This window comes from Watersipora subatra, chromosome 8 (genome assembly GCF_963576615.1).
Source record: "Watersipora subatra chromosome 8, tzWatSuba1.1, whole genome shotgun sequence".
Taxonomy (NCBI): domain Eukaryota; kingdom Metazoa; phylum Bryozoa; class Gymnolaemata; order Cheilostomatida; family Watersiporidae; genus Watersipora; species Watersipora subatra.
In genome coordinates, this window is record NC_088715.1 from 23,890,292 (window position 1) to 23,917,540 (window position 27,249).

The 27,249-nt window shown below is 32.7% G+C and overlaps 1 protein-coding gene across 1 annotated transcript; it reads left to right on the forward strand.

Annotated features, from left to right (window-relative positions):
• On the forward strand, positions 1-27,249 carry LOC137402385 (collagen alpha-2(IX) chain-like). The gene is made up of 13 exons (XM_068088886.1): positions 1-150; positions 2,498-2,540; positions 3,797-3,963; positions 4,222-4,387; positions 5,303-5,416; positions 7,793-7,960; positions 8,752-9,027; positions 10,880-11,070; positions 20,267-20,437; positions 22,538-22,580; positions 24,074-24,247; positions 26,440-26,553; positions 27,245-27,249. The coding sequence occupies exons 1-13, from the start codon at positions 1-3 to the stop codon at positions 27,247-27,249; spliced, it is 1,782 nt and encodes a 593-aa protein (XP_067944987.1).

Consider the following 27,249-nt stretch of genomic DNA (forward strand, 5'->3'; position numbering starts at 1 on the left):
ATGAAGAAGAAACAAGCGTGCCAAGCTTTGCTGATCTTCATGCTGACAGCAGTGTGCAGCAGTGACCCGGTAGAGGAAAACGAAGTGGTGATCCAATTGCAGACTGATATGGAAGAACTAAAAGAAGTCGTTGCGTCAATCAAAACTTTTGTAAGTTATCTTCCTTTAAAAAAGGTAAACTTATTCTCACAAGCTATAACTTTTTAATTTACTATGCTATCTAGTTTGTTTTGTTTGTGAAGTTAGTCATCTGTGTTGCTTATTGACTAATGTTTTAAACTCTCATTATATCTAATTTGGGTGCAAAAATAGTGCTACATGCATTGTGTGACTCCTATAAAAAATGAAAAATAGATTTATTATCAGCAAAAGTATATAGTTACGTAGCATGGTTGAATATACTAATATCGTAGTGATTAATATTCCTACATTACCATAATTTATTTTAAGACATGTTTTATGATTCTTGTTTAGAATAATTGGAAACCTATTTTGTCTTGGGATGAACATATTGACAACAAAGGAAACTAGTTGTGTTTTCTGCTATTGTAAATAAAGACTTGCAAGAGGAGTTGTTATACCAATGTAAATTTCAAAAGTTATGCAACAATTTGTCATAATTATTGAAGTTTATATTTATGTTGCAAGTAATAAACAAAATTTATGTTAATAGATTGATAAACTGGAATTACCGATGATACTTTTCTATTGTTACCTGGAATGAGTTAATTTTTGTAAAAGTGTTGTGAGTGAAAGCATTTAAGTATTTCAATTGCTCCTCATTAGCCATCGCAAACTATTTAAAAAAAAATTAAAATTGGTAAGAAAAACTAGTTCTGATAACAAGACAGGTAAAAAGGTTAAAGAAACTTGTTTTTGGCATAAGAAACTCTTCATTTATTGTTTTGTATTTGCTGCTATGTAAATAGTAGGTCAAATCTTTCATAGAAAATTAAAAGATTTTTCATGAATCTTAATCTTTTAATTAATGAAAGATAAAGATGAACCTTTATCTTTCATCAGTTATTAATGAAAAATAAAAGTTAATAAATTGTTTGTAATTTTATAAGTTTGTAAATATGTATAAGGCTCTAGTATGAAGCTTATATATCATAAGGCTTGTATATTGTGTTTGAAGCCTTTAGGATAAAAGGACAAAAAATATAAAGAGAAATTCAGACTGCGCTAAAATTTTGTGAACAACAAAGGAAACAGTTTAGGTTGACTTTATTTGAAAAAGCATCAATCAGAGCAAAATAAATAAATATTTGTTTCAGGATACAAATGAGAAAGTTTAGTAATTCGAGCTAAACTCAAGCTATTTTAAATAGCTAGAATTTTGATAATCTTATGGCTGTGTATTTTTTCAACACGCGGAATCAGCAGCTCGTGTTACGCTCCGGTTGAGCCTAAATAGTGCCAAAAGCCACCCTTGATGACTTTTCTCTGTTTTTGATTTTCTGCTACGTTAACTTTACCGCTGTGTGTTTACTTTCCTTCACGTTTATTTTTCAACAAGTTTTTTATGCACAAGTAAATTGCATGACTTGATATTTTCAATACAAATAATTTTTTTTATCAATCCATGTTTGAATTACAAGTAAAAAGGTCATACTTTTTATTCATTCTTCTTGAGTCATTGTGACTTCTTCTAACTCTCATCTGCTATCCGTTAATGATCTAATGTGCTTGCTTTTTTCTTTCATCTCTCCTTTCTTGCATTGGTTCTTTTTCTTTAGTGTTTTTAGATTTTCCTTCTTATTTGTTCATCTGATTTATGTTAGCCTGTCTTAGTTTTCTACCACAATCATTATATGAAGCTTTATTCTTTTTGCTCAGTCAATTCCTCATTATTCACATTTGTTTTCTATTCCTATTATGCTTCTTTTTAATCCGCTCTGAGCCATTTCTGTCGCCTTTTTGTCGTTTTTGTTTGTTTAACTTTACTGCCTTGTTTTTGTTCATGTTGGATAAACATTAAAACATTTACTCAAAATGATTTGTTGTTTACTTTAAAGGAAAATTAGGAGTTTACAAAGACGATTCTTTATGTGTTTTTGAAACATCTAATTATTCAAAAATTTGACATGCGTCAAACTGACACAAATATTAGTAATCTTGGCAACTGGGGTAAAATGAGTAAGCACAAGATGGCCAATAAAACACGGAGACAGCATGTGAATACGCTTTCAGTTCTTCTCAAACACTAGATGGCGAGTTGTGTGCTTAAATTTCACTCACCATAATCTCTTGTCTCAACTTGTAACCTTGGCTGGAGAAAATGGCAGACAGCGAATAAACACCCATTATTTTATATTAGTTTAAAGATCATTTTTAGTAATGTTTTTATTCTAAATTTTTTGATCATAGAATCTCAAAAGAGGCATTAAAACATTGAGCTAGATATTGGGAGACCTCTACTGACACTGATAAAAATTTGCTATGTTAAATAAATATCTTATCTGTTCAAAAAGTCTAAACTTTACTGGTGTTGTAGATTGATGAGGCTGTAGCAGGAAACAATCCTTGGGAAGAGCAAGGTAAAATATTTTTAAAAAGTCACAAAATCGTTTCTTCCTTAAGACTAGTTTTATTACAGCAGCATCAAGTTTTCTGTGTAAACTGACAGCTATATATTTACTTCTTACAGTAAAAGTGCAGTGTTTTCTGCGTGCGCTGACAGTATTGGGTTAATGAGCTCTATCACTTCATCAGCCACATATTTTGGAGACACAGTATTTGCTGTAAGCTCTGACAGAACCAGGGTCGTTGCAAACAATAACATTTCTACCTTCAGAGCACTGGCAACTTCTGAAAACAAACTTCACAACAGTAGTTTTTACATCCGGTTATTGCATGATACGATTGAAGTGTCTGTTTTTAGCTTTCAATCTTTTATGAGAAATATTATGGCATTTACTTCCTCGATAGGGTCATACTTTAGATGCTTGAGCAGTTACGAACCAACTTGTAAACTGATATTCTACATGATACATCGAGTTACTGATCAAAGTCTTATTTTACTATATAATATGTTTGTCTCGAAATATTATCTCTTTAAACTGTTACTTTAAGTATAAAATATTTCTAATTATTTTACATAATAGTGGCTGTCAGCTTATTGACATAAGCTGATATTGATTTATTGTGTTAAATTCCCTTTATTCGATTTTTTGTGTTAAATGTATTTCCTTAACTTCCTTCTATCGGTCTCATGAGTCATTTTGCCAACTGAGTAAAATTACTGCAGAGCAGTAAAGGGAAGAGTTTTGTTACATTTGCAATGATTTTAGCAGTTTATCTCTTTTATTTCAGTAGTTTGGGTTTAACTACATTTTTTTATAAAAAACATTTTACATTTGCGGTGTAGGCTACAGTACATAATTCTTTTAGTAAAAGCATTTGAAGTTGGACACTGTTGCTTGTCATTGGTTAACTTGCCAAAGAATCATCACACTCTTGCAAAGGCAATTTTTGATCACAAAATAGTATATTAGTTACCCAAATTAGTGAACTTTTGATCAGGTTTTGCTAGGCATGTCAATTTGAGCTATAACATAAAATTGCAAAGTAAAATAATTTTTTATGACATATAACCATAAATTCATTGGGACATGTAAATATATTAAAAACCCAATAAACTATTTGTATTAGACTCAGGCATGTACGTTTGTTATAACCTGGTAAAAAGATAAAGATCTGTTCTACTCTATTTGTGTCAGCTTGTCTGAATTAGTAGTGTATATATAGTCTATTGGTATTGCAGCTAGTTAATTCATCTCAATTGCATGAATAGTTGGGCCACCTGGACCTCCTGGACCACCCGGGGTAGCTGGTAGAGATGGACGAGATGGAGATGACGGTAGAGATGGTAGAGATGGCTTAACTGGAGAAAAAGGTGCAAATGGTAGTGCTGGAATAGCTAGAATGGCAGGAAAAGACATACTTGGCATTCCAGCCACTGTATATATATATATATATATATATATATATATATATATATATATGTATATATATATATATATATATATATACATATATCTCTTATATATATACATATAAGATATATATGTATATACATATACATATATGTATATATTATATGTATATATAAGTATATGTATATACATATAAGATATACATAATATATACATATCTTTATATATAAATGCAAAAAAAAGTATGTTTGATGTCCTATATCTGTCTGCATTCCGGCTATAGATCTTAAAAATCTTGGATGAAAGAATCCATACCGAAGATGATTTGATCTCGGAGCCTATCGTTTGCCTGTCCAACACCCAACCCAGTAGGCCACATAGATTGAGTTACTCGCTTGCAGAAAAAAGTCGCTATATGAAAGCCCGTACCCAACAGCTTTGCATACCACGTAAAGTGATTGCGCAAATAAGTGATTGTCATTAGTTAGCTTACTAAAATTTTTCATTGGCAATCTGCCAGGCTAATAACAAGCAACCCTCACTACTTCTCATTGTTTTTAAGTCAAAAAATTTTTTTCGTGATATGTAGTTCGAAAGTTAGAATGGCAAATGTTGTTATATGTTAACTACAAATCAATTTTACGTTCAAAAAGGCATTTCTATTACCCGGGCAACGCAGGGTAGCACAGCTAGTATATGTATATATATGACTCTAATTTGAGAAACAATAAATCTACAAAATTCACACATTGATTTTTAAGTTGATGTCACTTTCCATGACTTTGCTTTAGTAAAAAGATTTAACTTTCTGTTTGGTGCGTGTTTTTGTTTAAACATGAGAGTCAGTAGTTGTTTTCGATTTTGAAGTCTTGTTACTGAACTGGAAAGTTTAATGGTAATTTCAATTGGATTGTAGTGCAGAAAAAGATGATAGTATCTCCTTATAACCAAATTTGTATAATGTACCATCATCCACCAGCACGCTGTCTGTAGAGCTTTGTTTCCGGGTTTGCTGTGCAAAAGAATACAATCTGTGAATATTTTGACAGAAAATAAATTTAGGTTAGTTTTGCTAAAATGCATTAATTAATTAAAGTGGTGTTAAATGTGGTTCATGATGTTGTGGAATTTTTTATGGCTTTTAGTAACACTTTGGTGAGTCACTTTTAGCTTTCTTTACAATAAAATGGCTTCAGGTATTAGGAAGCAGTTATTAGCCTCTAATACAAATATGCAACTTGCTTTATGTACTCTGTGTTACATTTGTCTTCCAAAAATAGATGTTCTTGGGTCAACTTGCTAAACCCATCATACTTGTGGCAGAATTAGAACTACTAATAAACATGGTATTAATCATGTTACAGGAGATGCGGGTGAACCCGGCCTTAAGGGGGAGTCTGGTGAATCAAGAAGTGGTACAGTTTACACTAGATGGGGTCGAACCACATGTGGATCAGATGCCACACTCATATATCAAGGTATCAAAGTTGACGTACACACAACAGTGATCAAATTCAAATACAATAACTACAAATAACAGTTTATATTGGTTTAATATAAGCAAACTTACCACTAATGTAGTCAAAACTAACTAGATAAAGATTGAAAATTCCCCAAAAAAGTTTCAATTATTAGAGCAAACTCTCAATAACCAACAAATATATAAACCGAACAATCTAAGATTTTAAGAGTTTTAATTGTCAGCTTTTTAGAATGGTCAATTTACCTTGAAATTCTGTGAAAACAATTAAAGTCTAGCTTAGGACTGATTTATCAGGCTTTTTTGTGCTCCCTCTGAATTCCTTTTTATTGCTTTATCATACTTTAATTAACAGTGAATTAGCTTATTATTTAGAAGTTTGTGATAATGCACTAAAATACATCTGAATAAAATCCATGTTATATAAAATATCTTCTTTACATCATTTAACCCAAAAAGCACAATTTTCATCAGTCTCATTATTTAAAAAGTCTAAAATTCTAACCATTCATAAACTTTACAAATTTTGTGTTTTCTTGTAGCCTCCCGTACTTTTAAAAACACTAATACATTAATTGCATTTAACGCACCTCATTATTTGCTGTATCTACGGCTTACAAATTCCTCCTTCGTATAGACTAATAGGCAGGTCATGTTTTAGGTGTCAGCGGTGTAGAACACTTTGTTTATTAACCTTTGAGTAATGAGCAATATTGGTCATTTCAAATCACGTTTCAAGTAACAGCTCCATGATTCACTGAAATAGCTATTGTGTACTTTCTTATATAAAAATTTATTAACTGCTAGCCAGGCCCTAATGACTAACTAAGCTGTTATGAAAGTGAGTCCTTTTTGCACTCTTTTTTAATATCTCACTTATACGTCCATTTTTCAATAAAAGAAAGCAAACAAACCAAGCTTCATTTAATCAGGAAAGGAAACCAAACTAAACCGAACTCAGTAAACTTGTTTGGAATTTGATAAACAACAACAAAAATTAGTAATAACTTGGAAAAGAAAAACACAAATCTACAACTGCACCAAATCTTGCAATAGGAAAAATGCCGTATAATATTCAACCCAGAACTAACGACACTGAAATAAAGAAATGAATTACCATACACATAGGACTGTATTCCCTGGTTGCAAGTTGGGGCTGCAAATATTATACAACTAGCTATGAACACCTGGGGATTTGGGGGTGGTGTAAGCCACCAACGGGGTTTGAGGCAGTGCCTCGAAGCTCAAGACTTTTTAAGTATCAACAAACCTCAATGTATGCATAAATGCAATCAATCTTAAGCATCAAAATCTACATAAATTTATTGTTGATGGTTCATAGTAGGCAAAACCTTTTCTTCATTCAACAAAAGATTAAAAACCCATGACACTACAATTTCTGTAAGGGACATTGACAGAACAAGAGCTATATCTTCTTTATTGCAATAGCTCTTGTTCTGTCAGTGTGTCCATGGCAGAAATATTTCACAACTGATTCTGTTTCAACACATTTATATGTGTGTAGTATTAAAAGATTGTTTAGATGAGCATGTCTCACAGTGCTCCTCATCAATGTTTTGATTCTAGTTGATTAAGGAATGATAAGGAAAACGCAAGTTTGGGGGCCTCTTTCATACCCCCACTATAAGCAATAAAGTTTGGTTTCCAAGTCTTAACAAAGTCCTACAAGATCACTCATTTGGCAAGATCACCACGGAGACAATATAGAACGCTAGTTGCTAGTAAATTAGTGGTTGGAAATTCCAAGTGATTGAATTTAGACTGCAATTCTTAGTACTTGGCTGCCGGAAATAACTAAAAAATTGGGGTGGCTCGGCCCCCCAGCCACCCCATGCAGGCAGGTGTGGAGTTACTTTCCGCACATTCACAAACAACGCCCCGACAACAAGTCTTTTTGCCAAACCTTTAATCGCAGCATGACAGCGCCGAAAATGAAACAGAAATATAGCTGCAGGAAGAATCTTTAGCCAAATATTTTTCTAGTTTTAATATACTCAACTTGCAGACTAGAGATCTCTTTCTAACTGAATTTCTTTGAAATGACATAAAAATATATATATATTGTGATGGAAACGTTATGTTGCCATCCCCTTTTTCTTTATATCATTTGGAGTTGTGCTCCCTTTTTCATTTGTGTAACCACGCCCCTAAAGGAGGCTGGCCTTTGCTACCTTATTTGCATGATTGAATGTATTTAAGGCAGAGATTCGGCTCTTTTATGTTGTTCAAATATATGCATTGCATTTGGAACCATACTTCTTCTGTTACCTTGAGCGATAGCAGAACCACACTAAGCATATAGCTAACTCCAAAGACCTAGTCTATGGACTGTGCTGTGGTGATAAATTCATAGAAGCATCGTCGACCCCGTCGACTTCCGGTCGACCTTGTCGACCTGGTACAAAACCCACTCTGGGAGCTATCCCTTGTGCAAGGTGGTTGATGTTGACCGGTGGTGTAAGTCGACCTAGTCGCCTCCGCGTGTTGGTCACGGGCAACCCGCACACAGCCCCTGTGAAGGGTGAATGCAGACCGGTAGAATAAGCCGACCTAGTCGCCTCTACGTGTTGGTCGTAGGATCCAACACAATATATATATATATATATATATACACGTAGTTGAAAATAATGCAATACATTTGAAAAATGGAAAAAATTATTATATATCATATACATTATTTTATATATATACACAAAATTATATACATTTATAATTTTTTGTATAATATATAAATTATATATATTATATAATAAATATAATAAATAAAGAGTATATATACATATATAATTTTTTATAAAATACATATATATTTCATGTACAAAACTATATATATATATTTTTTTTGCACCTATCTGGTTCAGCAAACAAGTGTTATTAGTTTACTGAATAAACAAAAATCTAGCCATACATAGCCTGTGGAAAAACTTAACTTCTGTAAAAAAGATGGTCACCAATTGACGAGATACCTACCTATTAGTTAGTAACACTATTTCCAGTTTTATTGTAGAATATGCTAATTTTTAGGTCAATGCTCTTTTAGGTTAATGGTCTTTTAGGTTAATGGTTAAATAGTTAGGCATTCATTCAAATATAACTCTTATTAAATATGAAGTTTTCTCCCCTTGTCTACACGTTCAACTAGGCGTGTCAATCACAACATACTTTTTAATAACGCCTGTATGTGGTTGCTGCTTCTATAATTTATGGTTCGCTTCACATCTATTAACTGCTAATGATCGATTTCAGTAGGCAATGTCTTATCGTACCTATATGGTTTTGTTGTTCTAGTAGACTGCTGCTTTTTAATTTCAGGCTTTACTGGAAGATCACCGTTTGACAACACAGGAGGAGGGGTGAACTACCAGTGCATGGTGAATGACGCTGAATACAACAGAGGTGGTACACCTACTAATCCTGCTTACCTAGCTGGCACAGAGTTCGAGACAGGCACCTTTGGTATATTCAGCAATAGTGCAAATTGGCAGAATGCCCCTTGTGCCGTCTGCTATGCTGGTAGCAGATCGTCTACAATAATGGTTCCTGGTAAAAGAACTTGCCCTGAAGATGGTTGGATATTTGAATATGAAGGTATATTAACAGTATAGTCAGTACGATGTTCAATTACATAACGAAATATTCGAGAAGACAATTTTAATTGTATAAAAAGATTTAATGGAACAACACAGATGTTTACTAAGCAAACTTGCATATGCATAATTTTATTGGTAAAGACTATAATAGATGATCATCAGCCAAATGATGCTTTTTGTTTCATGCCCAAAAAAAGGAAATGACAAAACCGAAATAAAAAATTATTGATTGTGTAGAACAAATGTGTTTTAGAAGTTAGTAATCTGATAGTATTGTAGAGGTCTAAAGATAATGAATTAAGATAGTGACCATAAAACAATTCAGGAAACACTTTTAGAATAAAAATTGTTAAACAAAAATGTATCTACTAATTAAAAATTGTTAAAAGCAAGTTTAAAATGGTTCATTTTTTAACTTTAACTTGATAGGTTAACTTGGTCTAAATATTAGGTAATAGTGAATTTTTGTGCAATAGTTATTATTCCAAACAGCTAAAATCTTAATTCAGTTATGCAAATCCAGGTTATAAGTAGAAACCTTTTTATATTTACATATTGAAATTTCTAAATTGACTTCTTAAAACTTAAGAAAACCTAAAAACCTAAAGCTTTTATGGCAAAAACTTCCAAGTTTTTGCCCTAAAAGTAAAATAACCCTCAGAAATGTATGAAGTGTGTACGTACATATATGATGATACTATATTTTACCGATATTTGTGTTTTATACTGCATATAACTGCACTATCTGTATTGGTATGTTAAATCTGGTGACAGCAGATTGATTTGAGAATAATTCAAATATGTAGTTTTATTATTTTTAATGAATCAACTGATGAACAGTGAAATCATTTTGGAGAACTTTAAACTCTCACAGAAGGTATATTCAAACAAATGAAGTCTAATTATTGGCAAATGCCCAAGAATTTGCAAACATGGCTCATTGTTTTTAATGTACTGTAAAACCTATATTTGAGCGCATCGTGCTATATTTTTAATCTTCTTTATAGTGACATTCTATTAGACATAGGCGTTCAAATGGTGTATTTTTTGACTAGCTGGTCATAAGTTTGAGAACAGAAATTTAGCCCTCAGATAAATGAAATGAAATTCGTGTCGTCTCCTCCCTCGGGCAAAGTGACATTATTATTGCTAGCATTCATACTTTTCCAAAGTTTTTTTATATATGTAGAAGTATGAGGCTGAGTTAAACAAATGACCGCTTTGAGTAAAACATTTTATATAGATTAAATTACCATTTATTTCAATCGTGTTCCTTTCCAATTTTTGAAAAATGCTGAAAAAATGTTGGAGCTAGATAATTTTGAAACTTACATAAGCCGTAACAATGGCAGCCCCTGATGCTAGGAGGTTGTATGTAGCTAATCATTTATTTTTGTAATCATTTATCAAACAGTTTTAGTCTTCAAATCAGCTTATAAACCACCTTGTAGAAAAATCTGAAGACAATTCATCAAATTTGAGCTTTATTGAGTTTGAATCAGAGTTCTCGTAATCTGATGAACAATCTTCTCAGATGCACCGTCACTAAAATCATAGCGACAAAAACAACAACAACAACAACAACAACAACAACAACAACAACAACAACTATAAACAATTCATTAATGTTTTTGCAATCATCAATACCAATTTGTTGAGAGTCCTCTTTTGATGAATTATATTAATGGTTCATAAAAATAATACATAATGAATGATAAAATGGAGGTTTATCAGAGGTGGCATTCAATTAAAAGGGGCCAATCTATTTTTAATCCTTCCACTATTGTCACATTCTATTAGAAGGAGCATCTAAATAAAGGTGGCACTTAAATAAAGATTTATTTATTTAGGTTATCTGATGTCTGAACTCTACACCCATAATCACCAGACAACATTTGAGTGCGTCGATGGTCAGCCTGAATACATTGATGGAGAGAGTGCTAATGAAGCTAACGGTGCAGATTTCCATTTCACCAGAGCAGTTTGTGATGAAGGAGTTCCTTGCCCACCGTACAACTCAAACATGGCCATCACTTGCGTCGTTTGCACAAAATAATTAACTTGCATAGATTTGTTAATCAATGGATTGAAAAGGAACTTAACTTGCTTTATAGTACTTTATTCTGCAGTAAACTTTGTTAACTGCCTTCTACAAAGTTGCAGGTTTCCATAATATATGTATATAATATATATATTGTATTTTAATTTTAAAAATATTAAGAAGAAAGTAAATTTCCAGTGAAAGCGCTACAAATCTGTTTCGTGTGATGCTCACCTCAGGCGCGGATTGGCCAAAATATATGCTTTTGTACCTACTTTTAGTTACTAGGTATATAATATATACTAAAAATTTCCCTGTCATACAGCCGAAGATCAAAGTGATAATGGAAAAAGAAAGGGTACTGCTTGTTGAGAAATGCAATATTAGCAGTCAAATGGCACTGCAGTGCAATAGGATAACTGCAATGGTAGCTATAATTTACCGGGTGTTATTATGTACAACAAACAGCAATAATGAAAAGAAAAAATTATATGTTTATATCTCTCCCCTGCAATAGGAGAAATGCAACATTAGAAGTAAAATGGCAAGCTGCTGTGTAATATACACAGACTGGGGGGAGCTGTATATCATTGGTCATAGCAACCAATGTCAAGAAGTTGTGATATTTATCTAGATTTCTGTATTTATATCCAAAAATTTATGCTGAATTTAAAAATCTAAACAGATTTTAGCTGGTTGTCATAGAAATAGATGTATATCTATAAGAAAATGTAGGCGTATTACTTAATTTTGCACATATTAAAAACGGCTTGGCAGTACCGCGATATTGGGCACAGCGGCAGTATCATCAACAAAATCTTTAGAAAAATAATAACAGTAAAATAATGCACACCATCGGTCACTATATACTTTGATTTTATAAATTCGAATGCATATTCTTTTAATTAATTCTTATAATAGTCCTATAAAACCGAATAATTATTCTTATAATTAAATATTGTAATAATCTTATAAGATTCGTTAAAAAATATCATCGTCATTTCCTTTACTTTCACTGCTTTAGACATCAGTTGGAATACCAAAGTACCCATTATAAGTGTCAAAAATGTTAAAGTCTGGTAGAATTAGCAAAAAAGAAACGATTACTATTCAGTACTTCTACAAAATCTTCGGAAAAATAACAACAGTAATATATTGCACACCATCGATCACTATATACTTCGATCTTGTAAATTCAAATGCATATTCTTATAATTAAATCTTATAATAATCCTACAAAACTGAATAATTATTCTTATACTTAAATATGGTAATAATCTTATAAGAATCGTTAAAAAAATATCATCATCATTCCCTTTACTTTCACTGCTTTGGACATCAGTTGGAATACCAAAGTACTCATTATAAGTCTCCAAAATGTCAGAGTTCGGTAGAATCGGCAAAAAAATTATTACTTTTCAGTACTTTTATGTTAACTGCAAAAACCTTCGGCAATTGGACAATGCCATAGACTGGTGAAATGTGTTAAATTTTTCCTGTGAAATGCGCACGACTTAATGGTTCTACTCTTTGTCCCACAGCCTTTTCGCCGTTTCATTGGCCGGTCTTAATTTTGATTAAAAAAGGCTTTTCAAGTTTTTATCGCGCGATTTTAGGCCAAATTAATCTGTCTATTTATGTATAATCTGATCAGATGGATTAGTTTTAGGATATTGCGGAAACTTTTCAAAGACTTGGTAACATATTTAAAAATGTTTATATTTGTTTTGTATCATTATTATACTTAAACGACTCAACACAAAAATGGTTGAATTTTTTGTTGGGATTATTGTACAAGGGTGTGGTAACGGCCATTGACGGATAATCTTTGGAAGTTGTGTGCGCATATGCATTTATCATAAAGCTTCCAAACATTTGCTTCGCTCGTGTTTGGTCGTGGGATAACATTTGCTATATATAATACATATGATAATAATTTTCTAGAATTTAATTATAAATACACATAGTTCATTATTATCTCAACCAGTATGCTGGTAGTCCTGTGCATCATGAAAGACCATTAGATGTAATAAGTATATGTACAAGTATTCCATGATTTAACATAGAGGTTGAGTGGTGCAAGGGTAGAGCTCAGTGCTAGGAATCTAAAACATCTGGGTTTGATTTTTGAAGAGGTAAATTTGTTCCAGTGGAGACAGACAAACACTCATATTATTATTGCGAAGATTTGTAATACGCTTGAGGGCTGATAAGAGAATACTACTGCTCTCTGCTTAAACACTGCGGAAAATTGTAAAAAAATAATTTAATTAGTTCAAAACATGTTATAATGTTTTTAATAAGTATTTATTAATTGAATGAAATTGGATGACTTAACACATAACAACATGAAACGTGTATCCCTTTAATAGGAGTGCAAGTTCAAGTGACAAAAAGTTGCATCACATAAGGCTGGTACACACTGTATGTCCGCATGTCGGAGTTGTCCTCTCAAAAATTATTTGCAAAATATGTGCACCATAGACTGAAGAGATCAAAAAGAGAACGCAGATATGACCAAAAGCATTGCAGTTGTCAAACCTTTCCAATATTTCATCACACAATCATGACTGTCTGTCTGAATATACACCACTTTGGCAATATAGATTGGCTGTTGCAGATTTTAAGATTTATATTTCCCTTAATGATATTTGCTGCTGGACTAATACTAATAGTTTCAGCAATGTTATTGTAGACTGAGAGCACTATGTTGCTGATTATTTGTTGATGTAAAGCAGGAAGTTTGCAATAGTCCTCAACATTTTATACCAAATGATCGTCGATATAATGTGGAATTTCTGCTGATCTACTGTGATGCAGTTTGTACCATCCTTTGCAGTCCTAATTTACATAAGAAATAGAGAGCAATTTATTGAAGTAGTAGCCAAGAAGGTACAAGATTTTTGTAATCAAAGCTACATTTAATAACCCAATGCTAGTAAAGACAGTAAAAGAAAAATTATGGGGTTCGCTTCTCATGATTTCCTCTTGCAAACTCTGTATTCTAGCAGAAAATGCTTACAAAGTTTCATTTGTATAATTTTATGTTTTTTCCACCTCAAATCTTCTCACTCTGATATGAGTGAAGAAATATTCAAAATTTTCAAAGAACCCAACTGACTAACCTGCTTTCTTATAGTTTCTAGTTTTTAGCTTTTTCTAGAACAGTACCCCTTGGTGTTGCATCAGCACTTGAGTTCACACCCTTATTAATTGAGACATAAAACTAAACATGTTTATGAAACAGAAAAAACAAATGTAAGGCAGCAAATCGAACCAGATTCAAGGTTGAAAAATTGTTATATGAGTACGTATAGTGCCAATTTATAAACAATTTTGCATACGTTGGCACATTATGTACTGTTGCTATGTTGAGCTGCCTGCATAGCCGCTTGCTAGCCTCTGAATAAATCATTAAAATCACAGTAAACTAGCAAAGTATATTGTTGAGAACAGGTTCTGTTTGTTTGTTTATCTTTAAAGGTTTTGACAGAAAAAATTATTTTAATCAAAGACGAAAATGTAGGATTCATCATGCTAAAGATGTTGAGGGATTTTTTAAAATCCCCATTGGCATTCTGTGAAAAGTTCATAACTATGCAAAAAAGACATTCTATGGCTCTTCACCTCAATACTACCTTGTAAATCGATTGAAACAAACCTGGCTCCAACATCGACTATTATACTCACAACAATGTGATGGTAAATTGGGTGAGGCAAGGCCAAGACTCCGCTAAGAAGATGTAGCTGAAATGAATTTAAAGTGGAAGGCAAATCAATACGACCTCATGACAGATGACTGCTGAAGTTGGTCTGATTAAAGTTCTAATATCATACTTAAGCCAAAACCATAGACAGTCTTAGTCACCTCGACTGAGAAAAAGAGCAAAAGGGAGAGAGAGCAAGAGAGCAAGAAAGAGTGAGAGAGAGCGAGACAGAATGAGAGAGTACAAGGGAGCCAGCAAAAGAGAATGAGAGAGAGAGAAAAAGTGCAAGAGATAGCGCAAGAGCACAAGCAAGCATAACAAAGCAAAAGAAAGCGAGAGGTAAAGTAAGACAGAGAGTGAAAAAGAAATAGCAAGCAAGACGGCAAGAGGGCAAAAGAAAAAAATAGAAAGAGAGAGATAGTGAAAGAGCGTGAGAGAGCATATGGTTCAGGTAAAATGGCTTGTCAGTTGGCACAACTCCAACTGTGCATCATGTGCGCCATGGAAACAGAGATGGGATTCGAGTTTGTGGCATGCAGCGTGATTGACTGTTGCTCTAACGACTATGCCCATCACTGCCTTCTGTAATTCGCAAAGAATTGTGGCTAAAAGGCAATGGTTATAGTTATTGTAGTTATACTCCACAGAATATTCATTATACCCGGCAATCATTCACGGCACACTCGGCTGCTAGGGTACTATAACAGGTTCTTTACTATAATGAGTTTCTACTAAAATAAGATCTGTATATTTCTTTTTGTCTGAAGTAATTGTTAGAGGAAAAAGATAGCATTATACAGGACTCAAATTTATTTCCTTCAGCGTGGTGGGCAAACAGTCTTATACTTTCAGTAAAATAATTTATTTATTAGCATATGTTAGAATAGCTGTGGGAATTCTTGCTCTCTGTGCTTAACCGACAAACCTGATGATCTCTCACAGCCCTTGAGACTGCCAGGGTACTAGCTAGTAATAAACTTCTCTGTTAAGAAAATAGATATTTAATAAAATATTGGTAATGCAGCTGGCAATGATCTTTTCAAAATAATTGATAGTAGTCAGATGTAATTTTTATTCATAATAACATTTAAACTTTGTAATAATTCTTTTCTTAAAAAACAGTGACAGCCAAAGACAAAACTCATTATATTAGCCTACCCAGTTCAATTGAACTCACTAAAGTTTGTTTTTGCTTAAAAAAGTATCCATGTTATGGCTATCCCTATTCTTTAGAACTTTCTAAACTTAAGACATGATTAGCCTCCATACTATTGGGCTTATGACATAAATTGATTTCTAGATTCAAGCAAACGCAATTCCAATTTTTTGCGCCCGGTTGGCTAAAACCGAGGATGCTTAAATTCCTATTTCATGATTTTTGTAGGCTGCTCACAGTTTTTGCAATGATATTGTAGACTGAGAGCACTGTGTAGCTGATTATCTGTTGATGTAAAGCAGAAAGTTTGCGATAGTCTGAAACACTTTATACCAACTGATCGTCGATATAATGTGGAATTTCTGCTGATCTACTGTGATGCAGTGTGTACCATCCATTGCTAACCTAATTTAGGTTATGATAGTAAAAAACAAAGAGCAATTTATTGAAGTAGAAGCCAAGAAGGTACCAGAATTTTGCAATCAAAGCTACATTTAATAACAGTAGAAGCAAAATTATGGAGTTCGCTTCCCATGCTTTCTTCTTGAAAACTTTGTATTCAAGCTGGAGATGCTTACAAAGTTTCATCCTCATAATTTTATGTTTTTTTCACCTCAAATCTTCCCGCTTTAATACGAGTTAAAGCAAATTTAAAATTTCTCAAAGAACCCAACTGACTAGCCTGCTTTCTTATAGTTTCTAGTTTTTAGCTTTTTCTAGCACTGTACCAGCTTCGTGTTGCATCAGCACTTGAGTTCACACCCTTATTAATTGAGACATAAAACTAAACATGATTTTGAAACAGAAAAAATAAATATAAGACTGCAAATCGAATCAGATTCAAGGTTGAAATTGTTATTTGAGTATAGTGCAAATTTATAAACAACTTTGCATGCATTGGCACATTATGTACTGTTGCCATGTTGAGCTGCCTGCATAGCCGCTTGCTAGACCCTGATTAAATTATTAAAATCACAGTAAACTAGCAAAGTATGTTGTTGAGAACCGAATTTTTTTGTTTGTTTAAAGGTTTTGACAGCAAAAACTATTTTAATCAAAAACGAAAATGTGAGATTCATCATGCTAAGGATGTTGAGGGATTTTTTAAAACTCCCATTGGCATTTTGTGAAAAAGATCATAACAATGCAGAAAAAAACATATTATCTGGTTTTTCACCTCAATACTATTTTGTAAATAGATTGAAACAAACCTGGCCTAATTATCGACTATTATCCTCACAACGATGTGATGGTAAATTGAGTAAAGCGAGGCCAAGACTATGCTATGAAGGTGTAGCTGAAATGAATTTAAAGTTGAGGCAAATCAATACAACCTCATGACAGAAGACTGCTGAAGTTGGTCTGATTGAAGCTTTACTATTACACTTAAGCCAAAATCATAGACAGTCTTAGTCGCTTCAACTGAGAAAAAGGGCAAAAGAGAAAGCGAGAAAGCGAGAGAGCGAGAAAGAGTGAGAGAAAAGGAGAGAGAATGAGAGAGTACAAAAGAGCCAGCAAAAGATAATGAGAGAGAAAAAGTGCAAGAGATAGCGTAAGAGCACAAGCAAGCATAACAAAGCAAAAGAAAGCGAAAAGTAGAGCAAGACAGAGAGCAAAAAAGAGAGAGCAAAAAAAAAGGAGCACAAGAGAAAGAGACCGAGCAAGAGAGAGTGAAAAAAAGAGCGATGGAGAGCAAGAGAAAGCGAAAGTGAGAAAGAAAGCAAGAGAAACACCTAGACAGATATTGAGAGATAAAGCCAGAGTGAAAAAGAGAATGATAGAAAGAGCAAAAAGAAATCGCGAGTAAGAAAGCGAGAGAAAGCGAGAGAAAGCGAGAGAAAGCGAGAGAAAGCGAGAGAAAGCGAGAGAAAGCGAGAGAGAGAGAGAGAGAGAGAGAGAGAGAGAGAGAGAGAGAGAGAGAGTGAGAGACCGAGAAAGAGAGAATGAAAGCCAAAGAAAACCTAGACAGATATTGAGAGATACAGCGAGAGTGAGAGAGAGAAGGAGAGAAAGAGCAAAAAGAAATAGCGAGAAAGAAAGCCAGAAAAAGCGAGAGAAAGTGAGAGAGAGAGAGAGAGAAAGAGAGAGAGAGGGAGACCGAGAAAGAGAGAATGAAAGCCAAAGAAAAACCTAGACAGATATTGAAAGATACAGCGAGAGTGAGAGAGAGAAGGAGAGAAAGAGCAAAAAGAAATAGCGAGAAAGAAAGCCAGAAAAAGCGAGAGAGAGAGAGAGAGAGACCGATAAAGAGTGGGAGAGTGTAAGAGAGCATGTGGTCCTGGTGAAATAGCTAGTCAGTTGGCACAACTCCAACTGTGCATCATGAGCACCATGGAAACGAAGACTGTTGAATGTCGCTCTACCAACTACGACCATCACCGCCTTCTTTAATTCTCAAAGAATTGCGGCTAAAAAGGCAATGGTTATAGTTATTGTAGTTATTTTACCCCACAGAATATTAATTATACCAGGCAATCATTCACGGGACACTCTGCTGTTAGGGTACTATAATAAGATATTTACTAAAATAAGATCTGTATATTTCTTTTTGTCCAAAGTAATTGTTAGAGAAAAAAATAGCATCATACAGGACTCAAACTTACTTCCTTCAGCATGCTGGTCAAACAGTCTTCCCCTTTTGCTAATTAGTTACTTCTTAGCATATGTTAGAATAGTTGTGGGAGTTCTTGCTCTCTGTGCTTTATGGCACATCTGATGATCTCTCACAGCCCTTGGAACTGACAGGGTACTAGTTAGTCATAAACCTCTTTGCTAAGAAAATATATATTTGCTAGAAGATTGGTAATGCAGCTGGAAATGATTTTTTTCAAAATAATTGATAGTAGTCGTATGTAATTTTTATTCATAATAACATTTAAACTTTGTAATAATTCTTTTCATAAAAAATAGTGACAGCAAAAGACAAAACTCATTATGCTAGCCTACCCAGTTTAATTGAGCTCACTAAACTTTGCTTTTGCTTAAAAAAGTATCCATGTTATGGCTATCCCTATTCTTTAAAACTTTCTAAAATTAAGACTTGATTAGTCTCCATATTATTGCGCCTATGACATAAATTGATTTATAGAATCAGGCAAACGTATTTCCCTTTTTTTGCCCCCAGTTGACTAAAACCGAAGATGCTTAAATTCCTATTTCATAATTTTTGTAGGCCGCTCACAGCACGTGTTTGACAATGAAAAGATTCTTAACATTAAAAGACTTAACATTATTTAGGCATAATAAATAAATATGCAACCATAATAAACCATAACTAATAGGAAAAATCTGATGCTCTTTATCGATGTATGTACGCTATAGTAACCTAAACACTCCATTTTATCACTCGAGCCATGTTTGTGCTCTCTGGCCACTCATTCACTGGATAGAGACCATTTTGGTAGACAGAAACTAAGATGCAGTGTTTTTATTTAGCAGGAGAGTGCTAAGTGCTATATGACTTATTAGAATACTTTTAATGTTGATGAATTTATCCAAAGGCGGTACAATTTCTTTGTGAGAACGGCTCAAAGGTTATTTTGGTTTAATTGGTGGAAAGTTACTTTTGCCTGAATAGTTGTTTTGCGCCGCTGCCAGGAGCTAAGCCATTTTAGGGACCGACCACATATTTTTTGACAGCAATAAAAAACTGAAAGAAAAGCCGAGCATGCAATACAAATATAATGAAACCTTTGCGAGGCAAGTTCATTTTCAGAAGTTGCCGGCTGTTGGCAAAATATGTTTAAGTGATGGTCATTATGTTTTGCGCTTAGTATTTTTATCATAATTCAAAGACTGATAAATATATGGCTAATTATATATATTATTGTTAATGATAACATGTTAATAATTCAATATTTATTAAAATGTTCAGACGATATTAGATAAATGTATATATAATATTATCTATTTAATATAAAAATATTATATTATAATATATTATTTATTATAATATACTATATATCTATATATATCTAACCTCAAGTTGAGATCTATAGCCTGATGACTGCACAAGCCCGAAACTGACAGTATCTAGCCGAATAAGTATTCTATCTGATTCGCTGCTGATTTATGTTTGAGCTTTCTGTTCATACAAAGCTACACGTAGGAAATTGAAAATTATTCAAGCATGACCTATATTCCTTTTTATGATATTGATTGATTGATGAACTCCGCATTTTGTGTGCAGTCTTTGACGAAGGTAGGTACACACCCTTCTAATAGCTTTAAAAATAAAAAATATGTTTTGAGTTGATCTCAAAAGTGAATAAAAAGCTATAATGTAAGCTTTATCTGCTTATCACTAATTTTTTGTACAAAATGCTATGACTAGATATTTACGAGTAAAAACGGAATGAAGAAGAAACAAGTGTGTCAAGCTTTGCTGTTCCTCATGCTGACAGCAGTGTGTGGCAGCAACCCTGTAGAGGAGAATGAAGTGGTGATACAGTTGCAAGCTGATATGGAAGACCTGAAGGGAGCCGTTGCTTCAATCAAAACCTTTGTAAGTTGTCTTCCTTACATGAAAAGATAAAGCTATTCTAAAAAATTATAACTTTTTACTTTACCATGTCATGTACGGTAGTTTATTTGTTATGAAGTTAGTCATATGTGTTGCTTGTTGACTAATGTTTTAAACTCTCATTACAACTAATTTCTGTGCAGAATTTGGACTACATTGGTTATGTAACTAATATAAAAAATGAAACATAAATCTATTATCAGCAAAAGTACATAGTTATGTAACAGAGTTCAATATATTAATACATAAATAAAATATAATAGTAATAAATACTCCTACTTTACCATAATTTATACTATCTCAGGCAGTTTTTATAATTTTTGTTTAGCATAATTAAAAACATTTAAAAAAAAACTGATTGCTAATAAAAAAGAAATGTTTTTCACTGTTGTTAATAAAACCTTGAAAGAGGAGTTATTTTACCAATGTAAATGTCAAAAGTTATGCAACAATTTGTCATAATAATTACCGTTTCTAGTACTTAGCGAAAATCAACAAATTTATAGTAATGGATTAATAAACTGTACTTATTAATAATACTTCTCTATTTTTGTCTGAAATGAGTTAATTCTTGCCAGAAATTTGGTTAGTGAAAGTATTTCAGTATCCCAATTGCTCCTGATTAGCTATTGTATACTACTTTAGATAAAGCTAAAATAAAATTAGTAAGAAAAAATATTTATGATAAAAAGACACAGCTAGAAAAGTTAAAGGAACTTGTTTTTGTCATAAGAAACTCTCTTTTTATAGTACTTTATTTTTTGCTATGAAAAATAGTAGGTCAAATAGCTAGAAATACACAAAAACAAGTTGACAACAAGAACTAATAATTCTTATTAATATCTTACTAGTCCAACGTGTTCGCATAACATCCGAATTATTTAGCATAGCTACTTTGAACTTCTTCATGAAAACCTTTTTGCATGCCATCCCATTGGCTAACTATGTATTAATTAAAGACAACAAATATAATGTTTATAAAAAATGAAAGATGACTAGTCAAGTTAATAGTTTGTTTTTACGAGTGTTGTGAGTTTGTATAAGTACGTTTGCAGGCTTTCGGATAAAAGAGCAACTAACATATAAAGATATATACAGACTGCGCTAAAGATATGGAGTGAAGAATGAAAATATAGGTTGACTATCTAAAAAAGCATCAGTCAGAGCAAATTGAATCAATATTTGTTTTAGGACACAAATGAGAAAATTCAGTTGTTGGAACTAAACACAAGTTATTTCAACTAGGCGGAATTTTGATAATTCTACGGCTGTGTATTTTTATGTAGTTGCCACTCTTCAACAGACGGAATCAACAGCTCAAGTTAAACTCTGGTGGAACATAAACCAATCAAAGAAGAAATTTTGGCTGTCTTAGTTCTCTACTACAATCATTAGATGTAACTCTACTCTCTTCACTCATTTGTTTTCTCATTCTTCACATTTGTAATCTGTTCCTATTGTGTTAGACTTGTCTTTCATCCGCCCTAAGCCATTTCTGTAACTTTTTTCTGCCTGCCTCGTTTTACTGCTTTGTTTGTTTGTTCATGTTGGGAATAAATAAAAATATACACTCACAATAATGTGTTGTTTATTTTCAAAAAATTATAAGAATCTAGCAAGACAATGATTCTTTGTGCATTTTTGAACATCTACTTATTGAGGAGTATAACACGTGGCGAACTGACACAAAAGCTACTAACCTTTGCAATCTGTTGTGACACTCATAAGCATAAGATAAATCAATAAAACGCAGAGACTACATGTCAATACGTATGCAGATCTTTGCAAATACTAGATGGCGAGTTGTGAGATTAAATGCCACTTACAATAATTATTTTTCTCACCTGCAATTTTGGCTGGATAACATGACAGACAGCGAATGAACACACATGGTATCATGTTAATATAAATACTATTTCTAATGTTTTTATGCAAATTTTGTTGATCATAGAACCTTAAAAAAAGCACTAAAACATGTAGCTAAATATTGAGAGAGCTTTACTGTTACTGCTAAAAAATTTGCTATGCTGCATACATATACGATATTTGCAAAAACAGTTCTAAAGTCTACTGGTGTTGTAGATTGAAGAGGCTGTAGCAGGAAACAATCCTTGGGAAGAGAAAGGTGAGAATTTTTGATGAGCCAAAAATAGTTTCTTTCATAAGAATAGTTTTATTACGGCAGCATTAAGTTTTCTGTGTGCGCTGACAGCTTTAGATTTACTTCTTACAATCAACGTGTCGTGTTTTCTGCATTTGTCGGCAGTATCTTGTTTATGACATACATGGTGAAGACCAGGTTTCAGGCGCACACCAATAGCACTATCAACTATGCAAATTTGCTATAAAAATAGGCATCAGTTTGCTACATACACTAAAAAATAAAAACAATGTTAACTGAATATGCTGGTAGCTCTATGTTCACAGCATTTAGTGACAGCTCTCAACTCACATCATATATACTGCGTGTCTGCTGCCTACACTCACAACATCATTTTTATTGTATAGACTGGCAGTACAATACAATGACATAATTATATTTACAGTGATTGCTAATATCACTTAGTCAGCAACATATTTTGGAGACATAGTACTTGCTGTTTGCTCTCACACCACCATGCTGGTTGCAAACAATAACATTTCTACCTTCAGAGCGCTGGCATCTTTTGAAAACAATCTTCACAACAAAATTCTTTTTCATCCGGTTATTGCATAATGTAGGTTGATATGTCTGGTCTTAGCTTTCAATCTTTCATCAAAGCTGTTTTTGCATTTAGTTCTTTGAAAACATCTTATTTTAGATGCTAGAACAGTTATAAACCAATATGTAAACTGATATTCTACATGATACAGTCCAGTCACTGATCAAAGTCTTATTTTAGAGCATAATATGTCTGTACCGAAACATTATCTCTTCAAACTCTTACTTTGGCTATAAAATATTCCTAGTTATATTACATAATACTAGCTATCAGCTTATCGATATAATAACCCTTTTATTCATTTCTTTGGTGTCAAATTTATTCAACCTTTGTCTGCTTTTCCTTCTATCAGCCAGACGAGTCACTTTGCTCACTGAATAACATTACTGCAGAGCCGGTAACTCTGTTACATTTGCAAAGATTTTCGTAGTTTATCTCTTTTACTCCATGAGTTTAGATTAAACTATGTTTTTGATAAAAATCATTTCGCTTCTGATGTGTAGGCTACAGAACAGAATATTTTTGGTTAAAGCTTTGGAAGTTGAACATTGTTGCTTGCTTCTGCTTAATTTGCCAAAACTTTGTTACCGCACCCTGCAAAAGCAGTTTCTACTCACAAAAACAAATTATTTAACCAAACTGGTGTACTTTTTATCAAGCTTTAGTTTAAATTTGACATTTGAGTTACAAAATAGAAATGTAAAATCATTTTTATGACATACAATCATAAATCTTTAATGGCGTGGAAAATATATTAAAAAGCTCAATAACTTAACAGCATTAAACTGAGTAAGTTTGTTATACGCCGGTAAAAGATAAAAACACATTTTATTCTATTTGTCTCAATTTGTCTGATGCACTGGTATATTGTCTATTGGTATTGGAATTAGTAAATTCATCTCTTTTGTATGAATAGTTGGACCACCTGGACCTCCTGGACCACCTGGAGTAGCTGGTAGAGATGGAAGAGATGGTGTGAATGGAGAGAAAGGAGATGATGGTAGAGATGGTAGAGATGGCTTACCTGGAGAAAAAGGTGCAGTTGGTAGTCCTGGAGTGGCTGGAATGCCAGGAAACGATGGTGAAAAGGGTAAGACGACTATATACTTTAAGTTTCTTCATAGATTAATAAGGGATAAGAAATAGACACCACTTTTTTACTATGCAGTCTTATGTAGGCGCATGTGTGTCTGTGTATATGTAACTGTGTGTAAGCACACATGCGTGCGTGTGTACTTCACTAAGAAGTCAGCAAAAATATTTGGTTGCGAAAACCCACCTGGTTTTTGAGAACTGGCCTTGAGACACTATTCTGCAGGCTATCTGATTGAAAACAAAAATATCCAACACAATGCCGGGGTCACTGTTAGTTATCAATAAATAAACAGTGTTTTTAAAATTGGTAGTCATTTCACAGTTGCGTTTTCTATTTTTCACAAAAAGCAAATCAAACAATTATTTTCCACTTTATGGTTTCGATAATTGTCATATTCTGGTCATTTTGAATGTTAGGTTCCAAACCAATGTGCACAGTTAAAACTTGACACTTCAGAATACTATGTGTATCTGACTATGACAAGGTCTAGCATGTTATAATTTTAACACCTATTACAGCTTAGAAGGACTTGCAGTCATTTCTGACAAAGTTTTTTTTATAATTAATTATTAGTTATTGATGTTCTGGGTTTTTATATTTGTTGGGTATACATATTCATATATATCTATATATTTTTTAAGGTTTGTGTGCAAGTGTGTGAGTGAGAGATTACAACTGCACATTTTAAACTCACACACTTTACCACTGAGTTATACAAGGTATATTGATCAAAGACATCATATACTGTATAGCGTATGCACACAGTAAATGACGTACTATTTGAAACTCTTTGAATTTTATTAACTTTATGAAACACGATGGTTTTTCGCGTTTTTTGAACTTCTATTTGTGGTTTTTCATAAGGTTCAATTGCAATATTGTGGTCAAGGTTAATTTTTTTGCTCACAAACAATTATATTGTCTTCGTAGGAAGAGCCTCTACCTTCTCTTTCCGTTCGGTCAGACAAAGACAGCACAACATCTCAGTTTTACATTTGTGCCAGTATCAAGAGGTACCAGCATCGTTGTATTCAAAGTTTTGATAGGTAGTTTCTGGCGGAACAGTAACCTTTTTTACACAGACACGCACACAAATGCACGTGCACCCACACACAAACACTTCTATGCAAGAATTTCTATTATTAATTCAACATATTCAAGATTTTTATTTCTCAGTTCGTATTCATTGTATCATTACCAAATCATCATTTATTGTAATTGTAGCAAAACAAACTTAATTTAGCTATTACTTGCTAATTTTTCCGCCTCTACATTTAAACCTTTTTGCAGTTGTTTTAATTTTTTTTAATTTAATTGATTTACACAAAACATTTTCATTATTGTATGCAGTTTGAGGGTTACAGTTGTTTGACAAAGTTTAAAAACCTTTACAGTTTTTTTTAAATTTATTAATTTTCTCTATTAATTTATTTCAACAACACAAAAAACTGTTTTTACGATAGAAGTTTGAAAGTTAGAATGGCAAATGTTGTTAAATGTTAAATACGAATAGATTTTCTGTTCAAAAACTTTTAAAAATTTCCCATGGCAACGCCGCTGGGCATTCAACTAGTTTATGCATATACATTCATATGCATACTATATATATTTATACAAATGAAGATGTACATGAATATATACATGTATATATATATATACATGTATATATATACATATATATATATATATATATATATATATATATATATATATATATATATATATATATATATATATATATATATATATATATATATATATAGTTCTTTGTTCCTAATTTTATATATATATATATAAATATATATATATATAGTTCTTTGTTCCTAATTTTATGTGTGAGAAATAATACGATCTATGAATACTTTGACAGAAAATCAGTTGTTCGGTTAGTTTTGGTAAAATGCTTTAAACAAAGTGATTTAAACATTGTGGTTTGTGTCATAGTAAAAGTTTTTAATGGCTTTGAGTAACGCTTCGGTCATTCACTTCTAGCTTTGTTTATGATAACATGGCTTCAGCTATTAGGAAGCAGTTGTTAGCCTCTGATACAAATATGCAACTTGTTTTTAGGTACTCTATGCTACTAGCGACTTTTGAAAATAGATGTTCACAAGCCAAATTGCTAAGCTCATCAGATTTTCAGCAGATTAGAACCACTAACAAACATTGTATTGATCATGTTACAGGAGATTCGGGTGAACCCGGCCCTAAAGGAGAGTCTGGTGAAACGAGAGGTGGTGCAGTTTACACTAGATGGGGTCGAACCACATGTGGATCAGATGCGGTACTCATATATCAAGGTATTCAACAGACACAACAGTGTTCGAAATAAAATACAATAATTACAAATAACCGTTTATATAGGTGTAATATAAACGAATTTACCAAGAATTTTGAAAAAGTTATCTACATAATTATTGAAAACCCTCCAACCAAGTTTAAACTATTAGAGCGAATTTCCATCAATAACCAACACATAAATAAAGCGAACAATCTAAGATTTTGAGAGTTTTAATAGGCAGATGTTTAAATGTTTAAAAGATGCTCAATTTACCTTGAAAGTCCGCAAAAAAACTAAAATCTAGGACTTATTTATCACACTTGGTCTGTGTTATTGTTCTTGTTATTCTCTGGAATCACTTTTGTTGCTCTATTAATTACATTATTTACATACATTAATTAACAATAAATCAGTTTATTACCTATAAGCTTAAAGCATTACCCTATAAGGGTAATGAGTTAAACATAATATGTTTAACTCATTACCCTTATAGGGTAATGCTTTAAGCTTATAGGTAATAAACTGATTTATTGTTAATTAATGTATGTAAATAATGTAATTATTAGAAGTTATGTTAAAGTTATGTTAAAAAGTTATGTTGTGTTTTTCAAGTATGGAAGGCTTCGAAAGAAGTTTAACTCTTTAATTTAATTTAATTTAATTTAGTTTAACTCTTTAAGTTTAATATGTTTAACTCATTACCCTTATAGGGTAA